Source organism: Eptesicus fuscus, chromosome 4 (genome assembly GCF_027574615.1).
Source record: "Eptesicus fuscus isolate TK198812 chromosome 4, DD_ASM_mEF_20220401, whole genome shotgun sequence".
NCBI lineage: Eukaryota > Metazoa > Chordata > Mammalia > Chiroptera > Vespertilionidae > Eptesicus > Eptesicus fuscus.
Window position 1 is genome coordinate 31,525,997 of NC_072476.1, and position 23,840 is coordinate 31,549,836.

The 23,840-nt window shown below is 44.8% G+C and overlaps 1 protein-coding gene across 3 annotated transcripts in view; it reads right to left on the bottom strand.

Annotated features, from left to right (window-relative positions):
* Nucleotides 1–23,840, bottom strand: part of STYXL1 (serine/threonine/tyrosine interacting like 1) — a 48,084-nt gene that overhangs the window by 18,521 nt on the left and 5,723 nt on the right. For 2 of the 3 annotated variants that reach the window (XM_028145312.2, XM_028145313.2), the window contains exons 3-5: nucleotides 20,708–20,769; nucleotides 16,569–16,704; nucleotides 11,184–11,332 (exon numbers count right to left, since the gene is read on the bottom strand). In XM_028145312.2, the coding sequence (XP_028001113.2) occupies nucleotides 11,184–11,332; nucleotides 16,569–16,704; nucleotides 20,708–20,769 (347 nt within the window). Of the gene's footprint in view, nucleotides 1–11,183; nucleotides 11,333–16,568; nucleotides 16,705–20,707; nucleotides 20,770–23,840 lie in introns of those variants that run through there. The other variant, XM_054714857.1, reaches the window with a different exon arrangement.

Consider the following 23,840-nt stretch of genomic DNA (forward strand, 5'->3'; position numbering starts at 1 on the left):
CCTTCCTTGCCACATGTTTGCATTGGCCGTGGAGTCTAATACCCTGTGGCCAACAACTGCATAAAAAAAAGCCATTTTTAAAAAAATATTTTTTATTGATTTCAAGAGAAGGAGAGATAGAAACATCAATGATGAGAATCATCGACTGGCTACCTCCTGCACGCCTCCTATTAAGATCAAGCATGCAACCCAGGCATGTGCCCTGACCAGGAATCAAACTGTGACCTCCTAGTTCATGGGTAGATGCTCAACCACTGAACCATACTGGCTTGGAAAGAACAGCCCTTTTATTATACTCAGAGTCCACCAGAACTTAAATACTTAAAAAAACCCCGACTAGCCTCAGCAATCCTCAGAAAGAAGAATAAAGTAGGTGGGATCTCAATACCAGATTTCAAGCTGTATTACAAAGCCACTGTTCTCAAAACAGCCTGGTACTGGCACAAGAACAGACATATTGATCAATGGAACAGAATAGAGAACCCAGATATCGACCCAAACCACTATGCTCAATTAATATTTGACAAAGGAGGCATGAACATACAATGGAGTCAAGACAGTCTCTTCAATAAATGGTGTTGGGAAAACTGGACAGATACATGCAAAAAAATGAAACTAGATCACCAACTTACACCATACACAAAAAATAAACTCAAAATGGATACAGGACTTAAACATAAGACGGGAAACCATAAAAATACTAGAGGAATCCACAGGCAACAAAATCTCAGACATATGCCACAAGAACTTCTTCACTGACACTGCCCCTAGGGCAATGGAAGCTAAAGAGAAAATTAACAAATGGGACTACATCAAAATAAAAAGCTTTTTTACAGCAAAAGAAACCATCAACAAAACAACAAGAAAACCCACTGCATGGGAAAACATATTTGCAAATGCTATCACTGATAAAGGTTTAATCTCCAACATCTACAGGCAGCTTATGCAACTCAATAAGAGGAAGATAAATGATCCAATAAAAAAATGGGCAACAGACCTAAACAGAATATTTTCAAAAGAAGACAGAAGGAAGGCCAAGAGACACATGAAAACATGTTCAAAGTCACTTATTATCCGAGAGATGCAAATCAAAACAACAATGAGGTACCATCTCACACCTGTCAGAATGGCTATCATCAACAAATCAACAAACAACAAGTGTTGGCGAGGATGCGGAGAAAAAGGAACCCTCGTGCACTGCTGGTGGGAATGCAGACTGGTGCAGCCACTGTGGAGAACAGTATGGAGTTTCCTCAAAAAACTGAAAATGGAACTCCCATTTGACCCAGTAATCCCACTCCTGGGAATATATCCGAAGAAACTAGAAAAACCAATCAGAAAGGATATATGCACCCCTATGTTCATAGCAGCACAATTTACAATAGCTAAGATTTGGAAACAGCCTAGGTGCCCGTCAGCAGATGAGTGGATCGGAAAACTGTGGTACATCTACACAATGGAATACTATGCTGCCATAAAAAAGAAGGAATTCTCATCATTTGCAGCAACCTGGATGGAATTGGAGAACATTATGCTAAGTGAAATAAGCCAGTCAATGAAAGAAAAATACCACATGATCTCACTCATTTAGGGATAGTAAAGAACATTATAAAGTGGTGAACAAAAAGATAGATACAGAGACAGTAAAGCATCAAACAGACTTTCAAAGTACAGGGGGAAAGTTTGGGAAAGGTGGGGGAGTTATGAAATCAAACGAAGGACTTGTATGCATGCATATAAGCATAAACAATGGACGCAAAACTCTGGGGGGGGAGGGCATGTGTGGGTGTGGGGTGGGGGGGTAATAGTAAGATATGTACACATATAATACCTCAATAAAAATATTAAAAAAAAAAAAAAAAAAAAAGAAAAAAAAAAAAATAAAATAAAATAAAAAAAATAAAAAAACAACACCCCCCCACACACACACACACACACAAAACCCACCTCACCAGAGCCTATCTGTCATTAGGAAATGAATTCTGATGAGTTTTGACAGAGAGGTAGGAAGAATAGGCCACCATTTAAATGGGAGCTTACTGAATTCCAGGTCCAAAGTTATAATAAGAAAAATTTTGGTTTCTTTGAAAAACAAAGAAACAAAGAAAAGGATTATTTCTACATTCCCCAAAGTATAAGAAACACTGGTCCCTCACAGTGCACTGTGAAAAAAGGGTTCAGAGAACCAAGTACATATGGGAAGCATATTCCTCTCTAAGAAACTCACCATATACATTAGCAATTAAAGGCTCAAAGAAGTCTGGCAGTAAAGAAATCCACTAACTCCAGCCATTATGGGAAACAGTATGGAGGTTCCTAAAAAACTATAATGGAACTACCCTATGATCCACTAATCCCACTTCTGAGTATATATTCAAAGGAAACAAAATAACTACCTCAAAGAGATATCTGCACCCAGATGCTCACTTGAGCATCTTACCTAATAATAGACAATCATGTAAATTGACCATACCTCCACTACACCCACAGCCAATCAGAGTGAGTATGCAAATTAGAAGGCCAAAGATGGCAGCCGCCCAACTGCTCCAGGCGCGGAGTGGCCAGGTGGGGCAGGACACCTGCTATGAGAGGGAGGGCAGGGGGTGAAGGGATCTACAGGAGCGGAGTGCCACAGTGAAGACAAGCCTGCAGACTCCAGAGTCTGCAGCAAAGACAAAGAAGGCAGACTATGGCTGGAGTGAAGGCCTGGGTCCTGGGTGCTGGAGGAAAACCAGTGCTGGAAGCCAAGGAAGGAAGGCCTATTGCATGAATCTCTTCATGCAACGGGCCTCTAGTTATATATAATAACCATATTTTACAACATGGAAACAACCTAAGTGTCCATCAGTGGGTAAGTGGATAAGGAAAATGTGGCACATATATACCATTGACTATTATCCAGTCATAAAAAAGAAGGAATTCCTATTAATTTGCAATAACATAGATGGGCCTTGAGAGCATTATGCTAAGTGAAATGTCAGACAGAAAAAAGCAAATCATCTCACTTATATGTGGACATCTGCAAAACTCATAGAAACAGAGAGTAGAGGTGTGGTTGCCAGGGGCTGGGGCAGAGTGGAAGAACAGGGAGATGTTGATGAAAAGGTACAAACTTCCAGATATAAGGCAAATAACTCCTGAAGTTCTAATATACTGCATTATATACTTGAAAATTGCTAAGAGAATAGATTTTAAATGTTTTCACCACACACACACAAAAGGTGATTTTGTTAGGTGATGGATGTGTTAACCTTATCATGTTAATAATTTCACAGTATCCATAATAATGAAAGCCTAAGCGACCATCGCAACCAAACAGACGACCGAACAGGCTGCGTGGGGCAACCAGGCCAGCAAGGGGGTTAGTGAGGGGCAACCAAACGACTGAGCAGCAGGCTACATGGGGCAACCAAGCCCACAGGAGGGACAGTTGGGGGCGACCAGGCTGGCAGGGGGGCGCAGTGAGGGGCAACCAGGCTGGCAGGGGTCAGTAAGAGGGGACCAGGCCAGTGGGAGGAACAGTTGGGGGCGATCAGGCAGGCAGGCAGGCAGGCAGGTGAGCAGTTAGGAGTCAGTGATCCCAGATTGTGAGAGGGATGTCCTGGATTGGAGAGGTTGCAGACTGGGTTGAGGGGACACTGCCCCCCCCTGCACGAATTTTGTGCACTGGGCCTCTAGTATCCATATATAAATCATCAAGTTGTATACCTTAAACTTATACCATGTTATATATCTATTACACATCAATAAAGCTTGGAGGATTGAAAATATGATTGTTACAAGGAAAGATTATTAGAGCGCCAATCACGTGGTTAGAAAAAAAATCATCATTAAATAATAAAACTAATTTTATAAACAAGTTGGAAAACAGCCAGAAAAGCACATCAGTCTAAGACGGTGGTCGGCAAACTGCAGCTCGCGAGCCACATGCAGCTCTTTGGCCCCTTGAGTGTGGCTCTTCCACAAAATACCACGGCCTGGGTGAGTCTATTTTGAAGAAGTAGCGTTAGAAGAAGTTTAAGTTTTAAAAATTTGGCTCTCAAAATAAATTTCAATAGTTGTACTGTTGATATTTGGCTCTGTTGACTAATGAGTTTGCCGACCACTGGCCTAAGACATGCTTTTCAAAGTGTGCCTGTTCTCAAAGTGTGCCTCCAGGGAACAGAGAGCTGGTGAAAATTTCCTAATGGTTCCTTGGACTGAGCTTTTGTAGCTTAGATGTTTGTAATAAAACACTGGCTACACAGTTATTGCTGGCATGAACTGAAAATGTATTTGTGATATTAGTAAAATAAAACCTAGGCAAAACCTCAAAAAAAAGAAAAAAATAATTCCACTAACATTGTGTAAACTGACGTTTCTAATATCTGTTAGGTCATAATTTTTCCATCAGTATTCATGGAAAATGCTGACCTACGTAACTTCAAAGGTCAACCCCAGTTCTAAAAATTCCTCTGGCTCTGAGTCTGACTCAAAAATAGCATCTCAAGTACCTAAGACTACTTCACTGTCCATTTCAAAGCCTTCTGGCATCAGTACATCTCCCCTCCCAGTGTACCCACTGTGAGCCCACATCCTTCCCAAGCTGACAGCCTCAAAAAACTATCAAAGAACAGAGCAAATCCTCAAGTTTGCAAAAGAGATTCATGACCCTTTTACCTGCAGGGAGACCCACTATTTGCAGATGTTGACCCAAAGCATCCCCAGGGCTCAGGCTGACCTCCCTCACTCAGGATGTTCAGCTTGCTGGAGCCAAATGAAATCCTAGTTCCATTTAGAAAACCTCACTAAACACCCATCACAAATCTATCAGCTCTCTTTCTGCAGCTTTCAAACCAGCTTCCTTCCTTTCCTGTGCCTGTGCAGGCTGCCGGGGAAGAGGGTGTGACATGGATAAAAACATTCTGTGCTGTAAAGAGCAAGCACATGTTAATTCTAAATGACTTAATTTTGATAGCCACATCAACAAATGCAAAACAAACAGATATCTACCCTGGCTGGTGTGGCTCACTTGGTTGAGCATCAGCCCATGCACGGAGAGGTTACTGGTTGATTTCCGGTCAGGGCACATGCCCAGGTTGTGGGTTCAATTCCCAGTAGGGGACAGGCAGGAGGCAGCCAATACATGTCTCTCTCTCTCTCTCTACCTCTCCCTTCCTCATTCTCTAAAAATCAATAAAAGTATATTAAAAAAAAAAAAAGCAGGCATCAAATTAACATGTCCAAACAGCCCACTGCTTTCCTCCCACACTGCCTCCTTCTCCTGTGTCCGCCACCTCAATGAGCCACACCATAGCCCCCTGTCACCCACACCTAAATCAGGGCATTATACTAATCTCCTCCTCCTCTCCCATCCCCCCCTCCATATTTTTTAAAATATATATTTGTTGATTTCAGAGAGGAAGGGAAAGGGAGAGAAACATCAATGATGAGAGATAATCATGAATGGCTGCCCCATACATGGCTCCCACTGGGGATCGAGCCCGCAACCCGGGAATCAAACTGTAACCTCCTGGTTCATAGGTCTACCCTCAACCACTGAGCCATGCCAGCTTCCCCCCCCCCCCCAGCCCCGACCCGACTCCAAATTAATTAATGCCACTTCTTAAGTATTTCTTGAATCTATTCTCTACTCTTCATCCCTACCTCTTACAAAGTCTCTCCAAATCTACTCTGTTCCCACTGATATGCTCTCTGCACTGCAATCAGAGTTGATCTAAGTACAGTCTGACTATGCCTCCCCTCAATGTAAAACATTCAGTAGCTTACCATCATCTCTCTAGTGTGGCCTGCACACTCCTTTTAGTCACAGAACTCTTTTACTCAACGTGAAATCTTACGTAAGGGACACCAAATGTAAAACAGGAAATTATAGGTCACTCTGTCTAAGGTAGAGGGGCAGTCTCAGAGCCTAAATTTGGTGTCTCCATCTCCATTCATAGAAGGAGTTCCTTGGGAGCAGTTAAGGACACCCCTGCTTTACAGTGTATCAGAACAATAGCAGGAAGTGGATGGGGCTTTCACTCTTGCTCCTGAATTAGTAACTGAGCAAGAAGAGACAAGTAGTAGGCACCTACATTCTAGAGTAGACCACAAACAATTAAGGTAGAACTCCACACCAGGCCCTGGTAGCTACCATCAGCCACCACCCCACCCCTCTTCTCAATTTATACAAGGCAGGTCACAGATGTACATACATGTCAAAACTCACCACATTGTACATTTTAAACATGTGCCGTTTTTCCTATGTCAATTATCCTACCTAATAATAGACAAATATGCAAATTGACTGCACCTTCGCTACACCCAAGCCACGCCCACCAGCCAAACCACGCCCACCAACCAATCAGGATGAGTATGCAAATTACCCCAACCAATATGGCGGCTAATTTGCATATCAAGACAGTGTAGAAAGAAGCCAAGAGCTGCTGAAGAGAGCAAAGCTGCGGAGAAGCAAGCAAGCCGAGGGGAGGAGAAGGGAGGAGCGGAGGCGGGGCCAAGGGAGAAGGAAGGAGAGCAGGTGACTGGCCGAGAAGGCGGGGCGGGGGAGAAGGGAGGAGCCCAGGCAGGGCCGGGGGAGAAGGGAAAAGCAGGCTGGCTGGCGGAGAAGGCGGGGTGGGGGAGAAGGGAGGAGCGGAGGCGGGGCCGGGGGAGAAGGGAGGAGCGGAGGCGGGGCCGGGGAGAAGGGAGGAGCGGAGGCGGGGCCTGGGGAGAAGGAAGGAGAGCGGGCGGGCTGGCGGAGAAGGCGGGGCCGGGGAGAAGGGAGGAGCCCAGGCGGGGCCAGGGGAGAAGGGAAAAGTAGGCTGGCTGGCAGAGAAGGCGGGGTGGGGGAGAAGAGAGGAGAGTAGGCAGGGCGGGGTAGAGTGCAGCAGGAAACCCTATTGCAGGATTTTTCCTGCAACGGGAATGCTAGTACCTTAATAAAACTTTAAAAGCGGAGGGGCAATGAGTTATCAGCAGTGTCATGTTTGTAGAGAAATACTGCCTTTGAACACTGTAAAGCCAGTAAGCAGTGCTCCTCTAGTAGTGAGGAGGAGTGTCTGTAGGATGGGGAGATTGGCTATACACCTATTGAGCTGAAAATCGTAGTGTGGTTACCTTCATGAAGGTACAGAAGATAGGACAAATATGTGATACCTTAATCAATAAAGAAATTTTTTAAAAAAAGAAAGTACATAAGATAGTCCTTTGGAGAGCTAGATTTGGGAACAGGTATGACCTCAGAGATGGGTTCCCACCTTTTGCACAGGCTAATTGGAACTGCCAAGTCAGCAAGGCAAGGCGAGGCTGTAGTGATCACAGTCCCTGTGGCTCATTCGGGAATTCGGGTGAAGGAGTATGGATGGATACAGTGGGGGGGTCATGGGCTACCAAAGGAAGGAAAAGGTTGGGAATTAAGGGTATTTCTGGCTTAAAATCTCAGCTGGCTCTCTCTCTGAGGAATCTTCAATAATAAACAGCCCCTGTCCCCAACAAACTCCGAGGAAACCAGCAACAAAGGCCCCAGCAACACATAGAACCAGGTGAAGTCAGAGTGAGAAGAAGGCACCTCCCCTTCACCGACAGCAGTCAGTCACACACTGGATCCTCAACACCAATGGGGCCAGGCCCTGAAGGTTGGAAGAGAGGAGATGTCCTTGAAGCCAACCCCACTCTAAGCCCCCAGCAAACCCAAGGCTGCCCAGTTCTGGGAATGGGAAGAGATGAGATTTGGTTTGAGATTGGAATGTTAAACAAGCCTAGCTTGTATTAGACTGATTTTCCTTATTCCCTTTAAAAAATTATTTCAAAAATACACAGAAGTAGAAAGAACAGTGTAATAATCCCCTAGATCTATCACCCCTCTGCAAACATTATCAACTAATGGCCAATTTTGTTTCATCTATACTGACCTCCAACCAATCCCAGATTATTTTGCAGGAAATCTCAGATATCATATTCTTTTACCCATAAATATTTAATTATGTCTAAAAGATACCAACTCATATTTTAAAAAATATAACCATAATAATGTCATCACAACCTAAAGAAATATAGGGTGGGGCAAAAGTTTACAGTTGTAAGTATACGAAACAAGAGTTTATTCTTGTATTATTATTTATTAATTACTAGAGGCCCAGTGCATAAAAATTCATGCATTGGAGGGGGTGTCCCTCAGCCCGGCCTGCCCCCTCTCACAGTCCAGGAGCCCTCAGGGGCAGGAGGCAACCCAGCAATCAGGGGAAGGTGACGCCCCATCACATCTCTGCTGCTGCCACTGTCAGCAGTGCAAGCCTCGGCCAGCCCTGGTTACTTGAACCTCTGGCAGCCCTGGGCAGTTGGGCAGCTGCCATCTGAGGCTTGCCTGTGCCTCAGACTGGCCCTGGGCAGCTGGGGGGCTGAGGGAACTGGGGGACTCTAGAGGCAGGCACCCCGGCGGGGCTGAGGGGACTGGGCGCCACCATCTTGTGGCTGTGGGCGCCGCCATCTTTGAGGGTGTGACAGTCAATTAGCATATTCCCTCCTTATTGGCTGTAGGCACCGCCATCTTTGTGATATTGTGAGGGTCAATTAGCATATTCCCTCTTTATTAGATAGGACTAGAGGCCCGGTGCATGAAATTTGTGCATGGGGTGGGTGTCCCTCAGCCCAGCCTGCACCCTCTCCAATATGGGACCCCTTGAGGGATGTCCAACTGCCCATTTAGGCCCGACCCTACTGGCAGTTGGATATCCCTCTCACAATCCAGGACTGCTGGCTCCCAACTGCTCACCTGCCTGCCTTCCTGATTGCCCCTAACTGCTTCTGCCTGCCAGCCTGATCACCCCCTAACCACTCCCCTGCCAACCTGATTGATGTCTAAATGCTCCCCTGCCAGCCTGTTTGCCCCCAACTTCCCTCCTCTGCCGGCCTGGCCACCCCTAACTACCCTGCCCTGCAAGCTTGATCGCTCCCAACTGCCCTCCCCTGCTGGCCATCTTGTGGTGGCCATCTTGTGTCCACATGGGGGCAGGATCTTTGACCACATGGGGGCAGCCATCTTGTGTTTTGGAATGATGGTCAATCTGCATATTACTCTTTTATTAGATAGGATAGAGGCCTGGTGCATGGGTGGGGGCCAGCTGGTTTGCCCTGAAGGGTGTCCCAGATCAGGGTGGGGGTTCCCTTGGGGTGTGGGGCGGCCTGGGCGAGGGGCCTGTGGTGGTTTGCAGGCCGGCCACGCCCCCCGGCGACCCAAGCAGAGGCCCTGGAATCTGGGATTTATTTATCTTCTACAATTGAAACTTTGTAGCCTTAAGCAGAAGCCTGGGCTGGCCAGGGTGTTTGGAAAGCTTGGCTTCCTCCATCACCAGGGAAACCCAAGCCTCCCTCCTGCTCTCTCTGTGGCCGTAGCCATCTTGGTTGGGTTAATTTGCATACTCACTCCTGATTGGCTGGTGGGCGTGGCTGGTGGGTGGGGCTTGTGGGTATATCAGAGTGGTGGTTAATTTGCATATTACTCTTTTATTAAATGGGATAATATTATTTTCCATACAAACAACTGTAAACTTTTTTTTTTCAGTTTGTGCAATTTGGCTTGTATTTACTGTTTTTTTTTTAATTATTGTTTAAAGTATTACATATAGTAGTACATGTCTCCTTTTTTTCCATTGACCTTCCCCCAGCCTCTCCTACCCCCCTGCACATGCCCTCACCCCACCCCACCCCCAGTGTCTTGCGTCCAATGATTATGCTTATATGCATGCATACAAGTCCTTTGGTTGATCTCTTACCCACCCTCCAGGCTTCCCGCTGTAATTTGACAGTCTGTTCAATGTTTCTCTGCCTCTGTATCTACCTTTTTGTTCATCAGGTTATTTTATTATCTATAAATGAGTGAGATCATATGGTATTTTTCTTTCACTGACTGGCTTATTTCATTTAGCATAATGCTCTCTAGTTCCATCCATGCTGCTGCAAATGGTAAGAATTCCTTCTTTTTTTATAGCAGCAAAGTATTCATTGTGTAGATGTATCGTAGTTTTCTAATCCACTCATCTGCTGATGGGCATTTAGGCTGTTTCCAAATCTTAGCTATTGTAAATTGTGCTGCTATGAACATATGGGTGCATATATCCTTTCTGATTGTTTTTTTGTTTTGTTTTGTTTTCTTAGGATATACTCCTAAAAGTGGTATTCTGGGTCAAATGGCAGTTCCATTTTTAAATTTTTGAGGAAACTCCATACTGTTTTCCACAATGGCTGCACTGCATTCCCACCAACAGTGAAGGAGGGTTCCTTTTTCTCCGCATCCTCTCTAGCACTTGTCATTTGTTGATTTGTTAATGATAGCCATTCTGACAGGTGTGAGGTGGTACCTCATTGTTGTTTTGATTTGCATCTTGTAAACCTACTTTTGTCCTACCCTGTATAATAATAATTCCTTACTGTCATCAAATACCCAGTTAACATAAACATTTCTCAAATCGTTTTATGACTAAATGTAATTTTTCATAATTGAAAGTGGCCAGAAAGTATGGAATCTCCCCAAGATGTTACTAAGGGCAAAAATGAGAGCACAGCTAAAGGCAATTACTGAAAAGAATGAAAGCCTTAGATGTTTGCATTCCACTGCAGTCAGACTCCTCAATAACCAGATACTGCACAATGCCCCCTAGGGATGGATTCCTGCCTGCCAATCATGGCTATCCAGTGCTTGCTTTATATGCCCTCACCCCTCTTCCTCACAAGCTCCTCTTCCTCTACATTTGGCCCCAGAAGGTAGTGCCTCTCCTCTGGGCTCCATACACCGGGTGTGCCCCTTGTCTCCCCTACTAGATAAGAACTTCTCAAAGGCAGGGACTGCCTTCTCACCCTTTTGTATCCTCTGGGCCCAAAAGTGAGGAAAGTTGAGGCAGCTTGAATCATGACACCTATTCCTGCCTTTATGACTTTGACTACAACCCACAATCCAGAATTCCCTGCCTTCTGAATAGGCCCATCTTTTAAACTCCATGTTGGCTCTTCCCCAAATGTGACAATTATAAATTCATAATCTTGGACTGGACTGCTTGGCTACCCCAAGTTCATTTCTTAAGCCCAGCCTTCAATATTTCTTTCATCTTTTCCATGTTGTCTTTCTCCTTCCCAGTTCCCCAACCCATGGTCCTCAAGGGAAGGCCATGCTCCCATGTGAGCTGCCTGTGCTCAGCACCCTGCCTTACCTGTGGCATCCAGATGATCTTCTGTGTCCGGAAGAAGTGGTACATGGCTGAGAAGGACTCATAGCCCCCTCTCAGGATCTGAACGGGGTGGCGGGTGAGGTGGGCTATGGCTTTGCCACATGCAATGGCAGCTCCTCCGGCCAACAGTTCTAAGAGTGGAAACCAAAGAAATGAATGTCTCCTGCATGTTGCCCATTTGTCTAAAGCTTCAACAAATGGCCACTTTATTCTGAAAAGCAATTATCTAGGAGGCTGAAGCAAATATAGAAATGGGTGTTACAATTAAAATGTGAAAGCAACTTACCACCAAGAAAGTTAATCTTTTTCTGTAAATATACATAGTATCATATTGTATGCTGCATTTTGTGTACCATACAGGTCACCTCTTTGTACATGGTACAGCTAGTGTACAATTCAATGGTTTTTAGTTTAGTCACAGAGTTGTATAATCATCACCACAATTTTATAACATTTTCATCACCCAAGAAACCCTGTACCAGTTTGAGGGGTTCACTCCTCATTTCCCTCCAAAGACTCAGCTCTAGACAACTGCTAATCTAACTTCTCTATGGATTTACCCACTCTGGACATTTCATATAAATGGAATCATACATTATGTCTGACTTCTTTCACTTGGCATAATGTTTTCAAAGTTCATCTATGTTGCAGCACATGTCAGCACTTCATTCCTTTTTTTTAAATATATTTTATTGATTTTTTACAGAGAGGAAAGGAGAGGGATAGAGAGCTAGAAACATCAATGAGAGAGAAACATTGATCAGATGCCTCCTGCACACCCCCCACAGGGGATGTGCCCGCAACCAAGGTACATGCCCTTGACCGGAATTGAACCTGGGACCCTTCAGTCCACAGGCCGACGCTCTATCCACTGAGCCAAACCGGTTTCGGCTTCATTCCTTTTTACAGCTGAATATTATTATATTGTGTGGTTCTACCACACAAAATATTATTCATTATCCATTCTTAAATAAATATTGGTGGATGTTTAGGTTGTTCCCACTTTTGGCAATTAGAAATAATGCTGCTATGAACATCCATGAGCAAGTTTTTGTGTGCACATGTTTTCATTTCTCTTAGGTACATATCTAGGAGTGAAATTGCTGGACCATGTAATAACCATACACCTAACTTTTGAGGAAAGTGTCAAACTTTCCACAGCGACTGCAACATTTTACATTCCAATAGGCAGTGTATGAGTGTTGAAATTTTTCTACATCCTATTTTCTACAACAATTCTTTTTTATTATAGCCAGCCTAGTGGGTGTGAAGTGTTATCTCATTGTGATTTTTTTTAATACATTTTTATTGATTTCAGAGAGGAAATGAGAGGGAGAGATAGAAACATTAATGATGAGAGAGAATCATTGATTAGCTGCCTCCTGCAAGCCCCACACTGGGGATTGAGCCCGCAACCGGGGCATGTGCTTTAGCTGGAATCAAATCCAGGACCCTTCAGCCCACAGGCCGACACTCTATCCACTCAGCCAAACTGGTCAGGGCCTCATTGTGGTTTTGACATCAATTTAATCTAAAATGCTTTAAGTGATCTGTAGACTATTAGACTGTGTAAATTAGATATGTGACAGGAAGTTTATATAATTAAGACTAAGCCAAGATATCCCAAGGCCAGGATCTGACCCCTAAAGAGAAATACTGTGCAGTAGACTCTGGAAAGCTAGCTAAAGGAGAAAGGGATGGGCATGGACTCTGACAGCTATAACGATCCTTTGTCCAGGAAAAGAAGGCCAATTCCAGCAGGGGCTGCTGAGGAAAAAAGCCGCTTGAGACCCATCTGGAGAAACTGTATTTGGGGAAAGAACCTGCAGACAATAGCAAGGCCATGAGAAACCTGTAGCTGGCAAAACAGGAGCCAAAGCCCACCTCTGAGGGCCTGACATGGAAGCCAGAGAGCCCTGGATCTCCCAGGGTCTCACAGCCCCATCTCTTTCTTGAGTAAGAGACTGAGTAAGGATGGGGTAGGTCAGAGAGTCCAGGCAAGTTAGGGAGAGAATTCCAGGCCACTACTGCCTTTAAACCAGACAGCTACTCCCCTGCCAATATCACACAACCAGCTGGAGTATTCACATACAGGGACGATGGGGTCAGAGATGGAGGAAGGTCAGTTTCCAGGAGATAATTAGAGACTCAGATGGAAAGCCAGGGCCCAGGTTATCAAGCAAAGATGTAATGGGGTTAATGTTTTTGAAACATTAAAGTTGTTAATTTTGCCCTAGCTGGTTTTGCTCAGTGGTTGGAGCATCAGCCTGTGGACTGAAGGGTTACAGGTTTGATTCAGGTCAAGGATACATACCTCAGTTGCAGGCTCAGTCTCCAGCCTAGTAAGTTGGGCATGTGCCCGAGGCAACCAGTTGATGTGTCTCTCTCACCTTAATGTTTCTCTCTCACACATTAATGTTTCTCTTTGTGTCTCTCTCCCACTCCCTTCCATTCTCTTTCAAAAAAAAAAAAAAATCAATGGAAAAAATATCTTCCAGTGAGGATTAACAACAACAAAATTTTTTTTTTAATTTGTTCATTTCTATTCCCATTAATCTTGAGTTCTCCATGGACATGAGGTTTCTCACACCTTGAACTGGGTCACCCACTGCTTCAAGGGGAGGAGGGCAACCACCTGGTACAAGGGAGTCATCACTCAGCCTGACCTTTAAGTTACATTATTTGAGGTCCTTAGCCAAACAATTGTCTTGAAAGTCAGACTTTGCTGAGGGAGGAGAAAAAAAAATCCAAAAATTCCCAAAGCTTCTCTTCACAGTTGGTGTAAATGTCCTGGTCCAGGGAGCTCCACCCACACATATCATGAGCCCATTGTGGGTGTCTATAATACATGTTTGCAAGGAAGGATGATTTAACATAAGGGAAATGTTGCTCATACAAGAAGGGGGCTGCCCCTTGCATGCTAAAAAAGATCTTAGAGAGAGCATCCTAGAGACTTAAGACAAGGGAAGATACTTACTGGATTCCTAAGAAGACACTCAGCTGAGGGGGTACAAATATACTGGCTGGGGAAGGGGGTAAGAGGGCTAAAACCAGCTGTGTCCCATTTCCCACTAGGATTCTGAGACTCCCACAGCAGAGGTGGGGAGTGATTAACATAACATTGGAAGCTGCAGCAGGCCCAGGAGTGAGGAGCACGTGTGGAAGGTCAGGGAAAGCCTGGATAGGAGGGCACAAGGCTGAGTCCCTCAGAGCCAGTGCCATGCAAGGTGGAGGGAACCACTCATGACTTACGCTAGACGTGGACATTTTGGGCACAGCCCATGGCCAAAGGCCCCATAGGCTGAGCTGCACCTCTTCCAGAGGCCAGCAGAAAAGGACTACATAGAGACCAACACCTGCTTCAAGGATGTGATGAAGGTTCCCCCTCAAGGAAATCTTTCCCAGAATTTTTTGAGGGTCAGGGAGGTGGGTGCTTAACAGTGGAAAGGAGAAAGGGGTGGTGAGAGAAACCTTGATATGGTCTTTTACCCCAAAGACTGAATTTACCTGAAAGATTCCACTGTAAAGGAGAAAAGTTGTCTTGAGTGGGCAAGGTGTGTGCATGAGTGGTTTTGGTTTTTATTGTTTTGCTGTTGTTTTGTGATTGTAGTTACCTACTCAGTGAGAACAGGGCTGCATAGCACAGTGAGGTCAGTTATAGAATGTAGAGAGGGTTATTTTTATTGATCACTGCTCCCTAGGGTTTTAGGGTCCAGCCTACATCCTAGGATTAGCAGACCAGACCCACCCTCATAGGAATGTACTGCAGACTGTGAGAGTTTGGGGAAGATAATTTCCTGGCTAAGGACCTCCTAGGAAGACTGGCTTTATTAAAAGTGGAAACCTAGTGCCACCCAGTGACCATTTGTGTGAATGCCCCAGCTCATAGACCCACCTACACATATTAGTGACTGAGCCACAAACAGCAGAGCCCCATGTCAATGGCCAGGGGTGGTCAGCCCAAAGCAGTGGCTGAATGGAGATTGCTGTGGAACATCAGTAAAGCACATTAGAATGAATCACATTTTAATGCTCCAGCTCAGGGCTTGAGTGACTTTGTACTGTTTTCCAACATCACTACCCAGGCCTTAAAAGACTGGACAGAGCCAAAGTATGTAGGTTTGAATCCTGCCACCACTTACTAGGTGTGTTGTGTGGTTTTTTTTTTAAAGTCCACAAATTCTTTCAAATGCCTCCCTTTAAAAGGTTGAGTCTAATTCCCTTCCCCTTGACGGTAGACTATACTCAGTGACTTCCCTCTAATGAATAGAATGTGGTGGAAGCGACTGTGTATAAGCCCCAAGACTAGGTCATAAAAGGCATGTGGCTTTCCCTTTCTCTCTCTCTCTCTCTCTCTCTCTCTCTCTCTCTCTCTCTCTCTCTCTCTCATCACTCACTCTGGGGCAGGGGGGCAGGGGAGGTTTACCAGCTGCCATGTCACGAGGCCATGCAAGCAGTCCTATGGAGAGGTATATGGGGTGAGGAACTAAAGTCTCCTACCAACAGCCAGAATGAAACTGAGGCCTCCTGGCTATAGTTATGTGAGAGAGTAATCTCAGATGGAGATCATCCTGGCCTAGTCAGACCTTCCAACGACAGCAAACTTGGCTGACATCTTGACTAAAACCTCAGGACTGACACTGTACCAGAACCTGCCAGCTAAGCTGCCCCTGAATTCTGGACTCACAGAAACTATGAGATAATTACTGTTTGTTATATCAAGCTACTGAGTTTGGAGGTAGTTTGCTATATGGCAATAGATAACTCTCTAGGTGTGAGATCTTGGGCAAGTTACTTTGCCTTTCTGGGCCCTAATTTCCCCATTTATAAAATGGGGATGTTACCTATTAGGAGACAATTATCCATGTTCTCTCACATCTTGACATGTCCTTTAAACAAGGCAGTGGCTTTTCAAGGATATTTATATAACCAACAGCTTTAGAAGATAGACTGTTTTTCCTCCGGAGCCAATGATGGGTAGGCTTCTGCCCATTATAAAAGATTCAGGCCTCCTAAGCTCAGAGTTCTTCTAAAATACAATGTACTATGTGAATAAGTGTACTTGGCTGTCTTCATGTCACCCTGTGAGAACTGGGACTTGGGCACAAGTGCAGGAAAATGAAGACATTCTGGTTACTTCTATTGCTCTGACTTTGTCTTTGACCCAGGAGCCTCATGTCTTCAGCCAGCATCTCTGAAACGGTGGCAGGTTCAGAGCTCTTCCCAGTTCTTCATACTGCCATCCTCATAGGGATGTACTGCAGACTGCATGAGTTGACCCAGGGAGAGCACCTGACATGGTTCCTGGCATGTGTCAAAAGTATTCAATAACTGTTAACTTATTCTTATGGCTAGTGTAAAACCTACCGTTTTTACTACTGCCAGAGTTGTCACTGTCATCTTTTAGGATTAGGTCCAGGCAGCTGGAATTGTTATCATACACCACACAGTACTTCACACACTCTAGATCCACAGACTCCGGGATAAGATATTTATCTCCCTTCTAAAGAAACCACAAGAGAAGCCTGTTGACAGGTGGGTTCAGATAAGCAAATATTCCCTGCACATCAGCACCAGGAGGAGCAGGAGGTAGGACTGTGCCTGTTTTCCTGACTGTACATGGGCACAGACCACTGAGCGTTGACTGGAGAGTCTACTAAATTCCAAGGATCTTCCACACCCACATCCCCTGCTATGAAAAGCTGACCACAGCTGACTGGACCAGAAGTAAGTGCCTGGCCAAAGAACAGTTTGCCTACTGACTCACCAACTGAACTAACATATCCTATCTCTGGGGGCAAGTGGTTGTTGATAGGGGCCAAAGCCAAAATCCCTCATAAGCAGATTTGAATAAGCAGAAGTCATGAGCAAGCAGATAAAATGAGGCCAACTGTAAGCTCAAATATAAGTTTTGTGAGAGCAGGAACACTGATGTATCCTGGATTTCTAGAACAATGCCTGGCACGTTAGGCTACAAATATGGTTAAAGGAAGGAATGGGCAAACAGGTCCATGAGGTCATGAAGAATAGTCAGGAAGTGGTTGAGTCACTATCATGGTGGACACAAGGGCAAGAACAAGGGTTGCGTTCTGCCCACAAGGAAATGAGCTCGAAGAACCAGACTTGCCTAAGATCCTAAAGGGTATTCCAGAGCTCCAGAGACCTGGCAAGGCACCGGCCTGGAGGTTAGTCCTCATTTGTTCTCAATGCTTCCCGAAAGTCCCCCCTAACTCAGGGGAACCTGAGTCTTACTCTGTCCCTTGGGACCTGTCTGGTTGACATATAGGCCCTGACAGAAGACCTGCATGTGGGCTAGGACAAGCACACATCTACTCTACAAGAGAGAGAGATAAGGCCCGTACAGGTACAGACCAGGGAAGTTCTCTGGAACTTGAAGTGGAGAAATCATATTTGTCTACAGGAATTAGCAGACCGTTGGTGCTCAGATTATGAGCAGGATTTATTCAGGTGATAATGAGGAAAGGGGGGTTCTGGGTGTGGAAAAAAGCATAAGCAAAGGGAAAAGTGGAGCAAATGGGAGAGCAGGGAGAGGTGTGGCTGGACATTCATTCAGTTATTCAATAAACATTTGTTCAGGACCTACTTTGCACTTACACTGTAGGTTCTGGAATATAGAGATTTTAAAATATATATATTTTGATTTTTTACAGAGAGGAAGGGAGATGGATAAAGAGGTAGAAACATCGATGAGAGAGAAACATTGATCAGCTGCCTCCTGCACACCTCCCACTGCGGATGTGCCCACAACCAAGGTACATGCCCTTGACTGGAATTGAACCTGGGACCCCTCAGTCCTCAGGCCGGCACTCTATCCACTGAGCCAAACTGGTCAGGGCTGAAATACAGAGATTTCTTTAAAAATATGTTTTCATTGATTTTTTTTAGAGAGAGAGGAAGGAAGAGGGAGAGAGATAGAAACATTGATGAGAGAGAAACATTGATTGGCTACCTTCTGCATGCCCCCTACTGGGGATTGAGCCTACAACGCAGGCATGTGCTTTGACCTGGGACTGAACCAGTGACCTCTTGGTTCATGGTTTCATAAAAAAAATTTTTTAAAGGAAATTGCCTGAGTTGGTCTGGAGGAGTCAGAAAGGCGCACAGGGTAGGAGGCATTTAAGATGAGGCTGCAGAGGCAAGTGGAAATTTGCCAGATGGACAAGGACTGGAGGGGTGTTTGAGGCAGAAGGAACAGCTTATAGTCATTACCTTTAGTCAACAAATAGCTATGGAGTACCAACCTGATGTCAGGAACCAGAGAGAGCACCCAGGATGCAATAATGAGCAAAGCATACCCCTACTCTGTGCTCAGAGAGAGCAGTATGTTCAGAATCCGCATGGATTCTATTTCCTAGATCTTAAGAGACCATTGGTTATAAGATGCACCACCAATTTAAGAACAGTTGCAATCAGGAATGTACATAAAAAGAGGGATTTATTGGCATACAACAATACTTCAGGTAGGGCAGGGAGCAACTGGTCCCGAGTAAAACCTGAACCAGGGCTATAAAGCCCAGACCTCCCTCTCAGACTCTCCTCCTCTGCTTCTCCTGCACCCTGACTTCACCTTCTCAGACAACTTTTTCTGAGGCCCAAGTCATGGCCACCAGCGATAGCGATGCTCAGACTCCCATCCTCCAAACTTCACTACCAAAATAGAAAGAGCTGCCTTCTTTAATTCTAATTCTAAGCTGTTCAGTTTTTATCCTTGACTGATTTGTGGCCAGGGTTTGGATACTATTGTACTGAGCACCACTAGAGCCCCCCTGGTTTGAGCAGGGAGAGAATAAATCCCCCCTCAAAAAGGGGCGGGGAGGGAGGGAGTGCCAGGCAGAAAATAATAGATGTGTTTTTGAGGCAAATCAATTGTAGGGTACATTCTAATTTAAGAAATGTGACAATATGAGGGGCTAGGGGTATGGGCATCTTAGAACCAAAGAAACACAACAGGGCAATGCTATTGAGATGTTAGGTGAAAGAAGTATGCTGGAGATAAGGCTGGAGAGGGAGGTGCATCAGGTTGAGAGGTTCTGTGTCCTGCTGGGGCTGGGAGTTCACTAAAGGCTGCAATCTGCTGGCAAAAACATTGGTGAAGGAGGCAAGAGGTGTCAGTCTGTCTAAGGGTTCTGAAGGGCTGAGCCAGAGAGAATGGCTCATTTCCAGAGTTGGGGGTGCTGCCAGAATCAAAGGGATATGCAGACTTGAGAGCTGAGTTGAAAACTGAAGGCCATGCATCATGAAGGGGCTCTGAATAGGCAACAAAAAGCAAAGAAGGAAACGCAGGGGATTTAGAGCTAGAGGAATGGAGCCAGAGAGTTGAAAAATCCAAGGGCAAAACAAACAAACAAACAAACAAAAAACCTACAGAAACACACACACACACACACACACAACAAAACAAACAACAAACCACACACACACACACACACACAAAAAAAAAACAGATAAAGATGGATTGATGGATTGGGTTTGGGAAAGGATGTTAGGCAGCAAGCTTATCCTGGAAAAATACATGAGCCAGGGCCCATGCTCCCCGTCGAGTTATATCTGGGAAAGAGCTAGAGTTAGAATACCCAAAGTGGCCGTGGGAATTTTATGAGATAAACTTTTAGAAGTAAAATTGACAGGATAGCTCAACTATGTGCATACTTGAAGCTGGGAGCTTGGGTAAGATCTTTGAGCTAGAAAGTATACTAATAGATCTGAAGGAGACAATTATGTTGTCTAGATAGCACAGTGGTTTTCTTTATATGAAGCAGGAGAAAATGAAGCTGAACCAAAGAGACAGAGAAGGAACCAGGGAGGCAAGAAAGAACCTGGAAGTCAAGGGCAGAGAATGTGGTCAGGACTGCAGAGATCAGAGATGGATCCTGAGTGAAGGCTGCCAGGCATGACAATGTCTTGAGAAAGAAGATAACCAGTGGAGGTAGAGAAAAGGGCCTCACTCCCAGAGTCAGGCATGGTGACTGCTAAAGAAGGGCTTTGTCTTTTTAAATAGATGGATGGAGAAAGGAAGATGGGAAGGGATCTGATAGGAGGGAGCAGTTTCAATCTTTGAGTTACAGTAAACATATGGTTTATTCCTTAAGTAGAATAAACCATATTGGACAAATGTATATGGAACAGACTCACCTATGGTCTGTTCCCTAAGTAGAACAAAAGCTCGAAGAGGGTAGAGACAATGAATTAAGGGCATCTTGTATTTTGTTCTATCGCCAGGGTTTGGAACAGTGCCTGGCACATAAAGGAATTAAATCAATATTTGTTTAATGAAGCTGTTGACCATGGTGGTGGGAGGGACACCCTAGGGAGTACGTGAGAAGTGTGGGAGACCCTCATGTTGGATGCACAAGGGTGGTCCTGCCCCTGCTGCCCAAAGTGTCCAACAGTAGATGCCACTTCCTGGATCTACGATAAAACTTCCCACTCTTCCCATCTTCTGTAAGACAGCCAGCCTGCCCCAGATTCTGATGATATCAGGATACCTTCTTCACTCGACGGGCTGTAATCACATGGCTTTCATCATACTCCTGTTTGGAACGCACATCTGAAAAGGAAGAGTAAGCACATGGCCAAACTACTTAGAAAATTCACATCATCATCATATATTTTTTTGGCCGATAAGTTATAGCTACTGTCAGCTTAAAACTCAAGGTGTTGTTCCACTATTCTGAGCTGCCCACACCAAGACTCACCTGCCCCATCACAACCACACATCTCCTTAAGGGGTAGTGAGACTCTGTATCTTGATTTAGGGGCAGTTTTCTCTGAGGCCCCCAAAAAATGAGGAGCGGAGAAATCAAAGCCAGAGTGAGTGCATTCTAAATGCCCCCATGGGATTTTAGACCCTAGAACCTAGGAGCTAAGGTTCTAATGCTCCTGGCAAGGTGCATTATTGATGCTCCTTAAAGTTGGGGGAACATGGAACAGAAATTAAGCCTTATGCATAAATGCTACATATGACTGTTATCCAAAATAGAGTTCCTAATGTTCAATAATAAGAAAACAAACAACCTAATTAAAAAATGGGCAAAAGATATGAACAGACATCTTTCCAAAGAAGCTATACAGATGGCAAATAAACATATGAAAAGATGTTAAATATCATATATCAGAAGGGAATGGAAAATTAAAACAACACTGAAATACCACTTCACACCTATTAGAATGTCAAAAATCCAAAACATGGACAACACCCAAGGCTGGTGAGGATGTGGAACAACAGACACTCTCATTCATTGCTGATGGGATGGCAAAATGGAATGACCATTTGGCAGACAGTTTGGCAGTTTCTAGCAAAACTTAACATATTCTTATCAGCAATCATATTCCTTTTATTTTACCCCTGTATTTCTTCACACAAAAGCCTACACATAGATGTTTATAGCAGTTTTATTCAGAATTGCCAAAACTTAGATGCAATCAAGATGTGCCTAATATATATCTAATATATAAAAGGACAGGGCTGTAACCACCAATCACAACCGAAGGCTGACCAATCGTAAGTCCTTCAGTCAGCGCTGGGTTGCTGGGGCGACCCAACACTGACTGCCCAGGGGGCTGAGACCCAGAGAGAAAGGCAGGGTCTGATCCGCAGCCTCAGTGGCAGTTGTTGATCAGTACTTTCCTCTCTCTTTCTCTCCCTCTTTCTGAGCTTTACCAGCAGCTGGGCTTTTCTTTCTCTCTCAGCTTCTGGGGGGGGGGGGGGGGGGGGGGGTGGGAGCCTGCTATTAAGCCCCACCTCTCTGATCAGGCCCAGAGATAGGCCCGGAGATGCTGACTAGCATAGGAACCGACCAATCAGAACCAAATGTGGGTGCTGTGAAGAACCAATGGCTGACTAGAAGGCAGAGCTTCTGACGCTGACTGGCATAGACACCGACAATCAGAACCAAATCTGGGTGCTGTGGGGAGTCAATGGCTGCCTAGGAGGTGGAGCTTTTGACACTGGCATAGAAACCGACCAATCAGAATCAACTTGGCCAGCAGAGGAGGGCAGTTGGGGGCGAGATCAGGCCGGCAGGGAAGGGCCATTGGAGGTGAAATAAGGCCGGCAGGGGAGGGCAGTTGGGGGCAACCAGGACAGCAGGGGAGGGCAGTTAGGGGTGATCAGGCTGGCAGGCAGAGGCAGTTAGGGGCAATCAGGCAGGCAGGCAGGTGAGCAGTTAGGAGGCAGCTGTCCCAGATTGCAAGAGGGATGTCCGACTGTTGGTTTAGGCCCAAAGGGTCCCCAGTTGGAGAGGGTGCAGGCTGAGCTGAGGGAAACCGCCCCCCCCCCCCCGCCGCCTCCGTGCATGAATTTTGTGCACCAGGCCTCTAGTAGATAAACTATGATAGATCCAGACAATGAAATATTATGCAGTGCTAAAAAGAAAACTGCTACTAAGCCATAAAAAGACAGAGGAAAGTTAAATGCATATATAAGTGAAAGAAGCCAATCTGAAAAGGCTACATATTGTATGATTCTGACTATATGACATTCCTGAAAAGGCAAAACTGTGGAGACAGTAAAATAATCAGTGGTTTCCAGGGGTTAGTGGGAAGAGAGAATTGTACTAGTAAGAGCAGTGAAACTATTCTGTATAATGCTATAATGATGGATATATGTTATTATATATTTGTCCAACCCCACAGAATGCATAACACTAAGAGTGAACCCTAATGTAAACTATGGACTTTAGATGATAATGACGGGTCAAAGTAGCTTCATCAATTATATATACTGTCATGGTACTGGATGTTGATAGCTGGGGAGGCTATCTGGGGGCAGGGAATATATAGAAACTCTCTGTACTTCCTTTTCAATTTTGCTGTGCTAAAAGTGAACATAAAACCTAAAAAAACAAAGTCTATTTTTAAAACATACGAAAGCATTAACCATAAAAGAAAATATTGACAAATTTAATCCTTCAAATTAAGAACTTCTATCTCTTTTCATCAAAATACAATATTCAGAAGGTAAAAGGGCAAGCCACAGAATAAAGAAAATATCTGTAACACAAATAACTAACAGAAGACCTGTACCCAGAATTATAAAGAACTCATAAACCAATGGAGGAGAAAAAAACTTCAGACATCTGAAGATATCTTTATTTTAAGACATTTTTTTAATTGATTTTTTTTGCGGAGAGGAAGGGAGAGGGATAGAGAGTTAGAAACACGATGAGAAACATCGATCAGATGCCTCCTGCATGCCCCCTACTGGGGATGTGCCCGCAACCAAAGTACATGCCCTTGACTGGAATCAAACCTGGGACCCTTCAGTCCACAGGCTGATTCTCTATCCACTGAGCCAAACCGGCTAGGGCTATTTTAAGACATCTTGAAAAACAGCCCTGACCGGTTTGGCTCACTGGATAGAGAGTCGGCCTGTGGACTGAAGGGTCCCAGGTTCAATTCCGGTCAAGGGCATGTACCTTGATTGCGGGCGCATCCCCAGTGGAGGGTGTGCAGGAGGCAGCTGATCTATGTTTCTCTCTCATCGATGTTTCTGGCTCTCTGTCCCTCTCCCTTCCTCTCTGTGAAAAAGTAAAAACAGCTCAAGGTCACATCCTAGAATAACCCCTGTCCCCCTTAAACTATCTAAGAAAATTCAAGACTCCCACAAAACTTAATTGG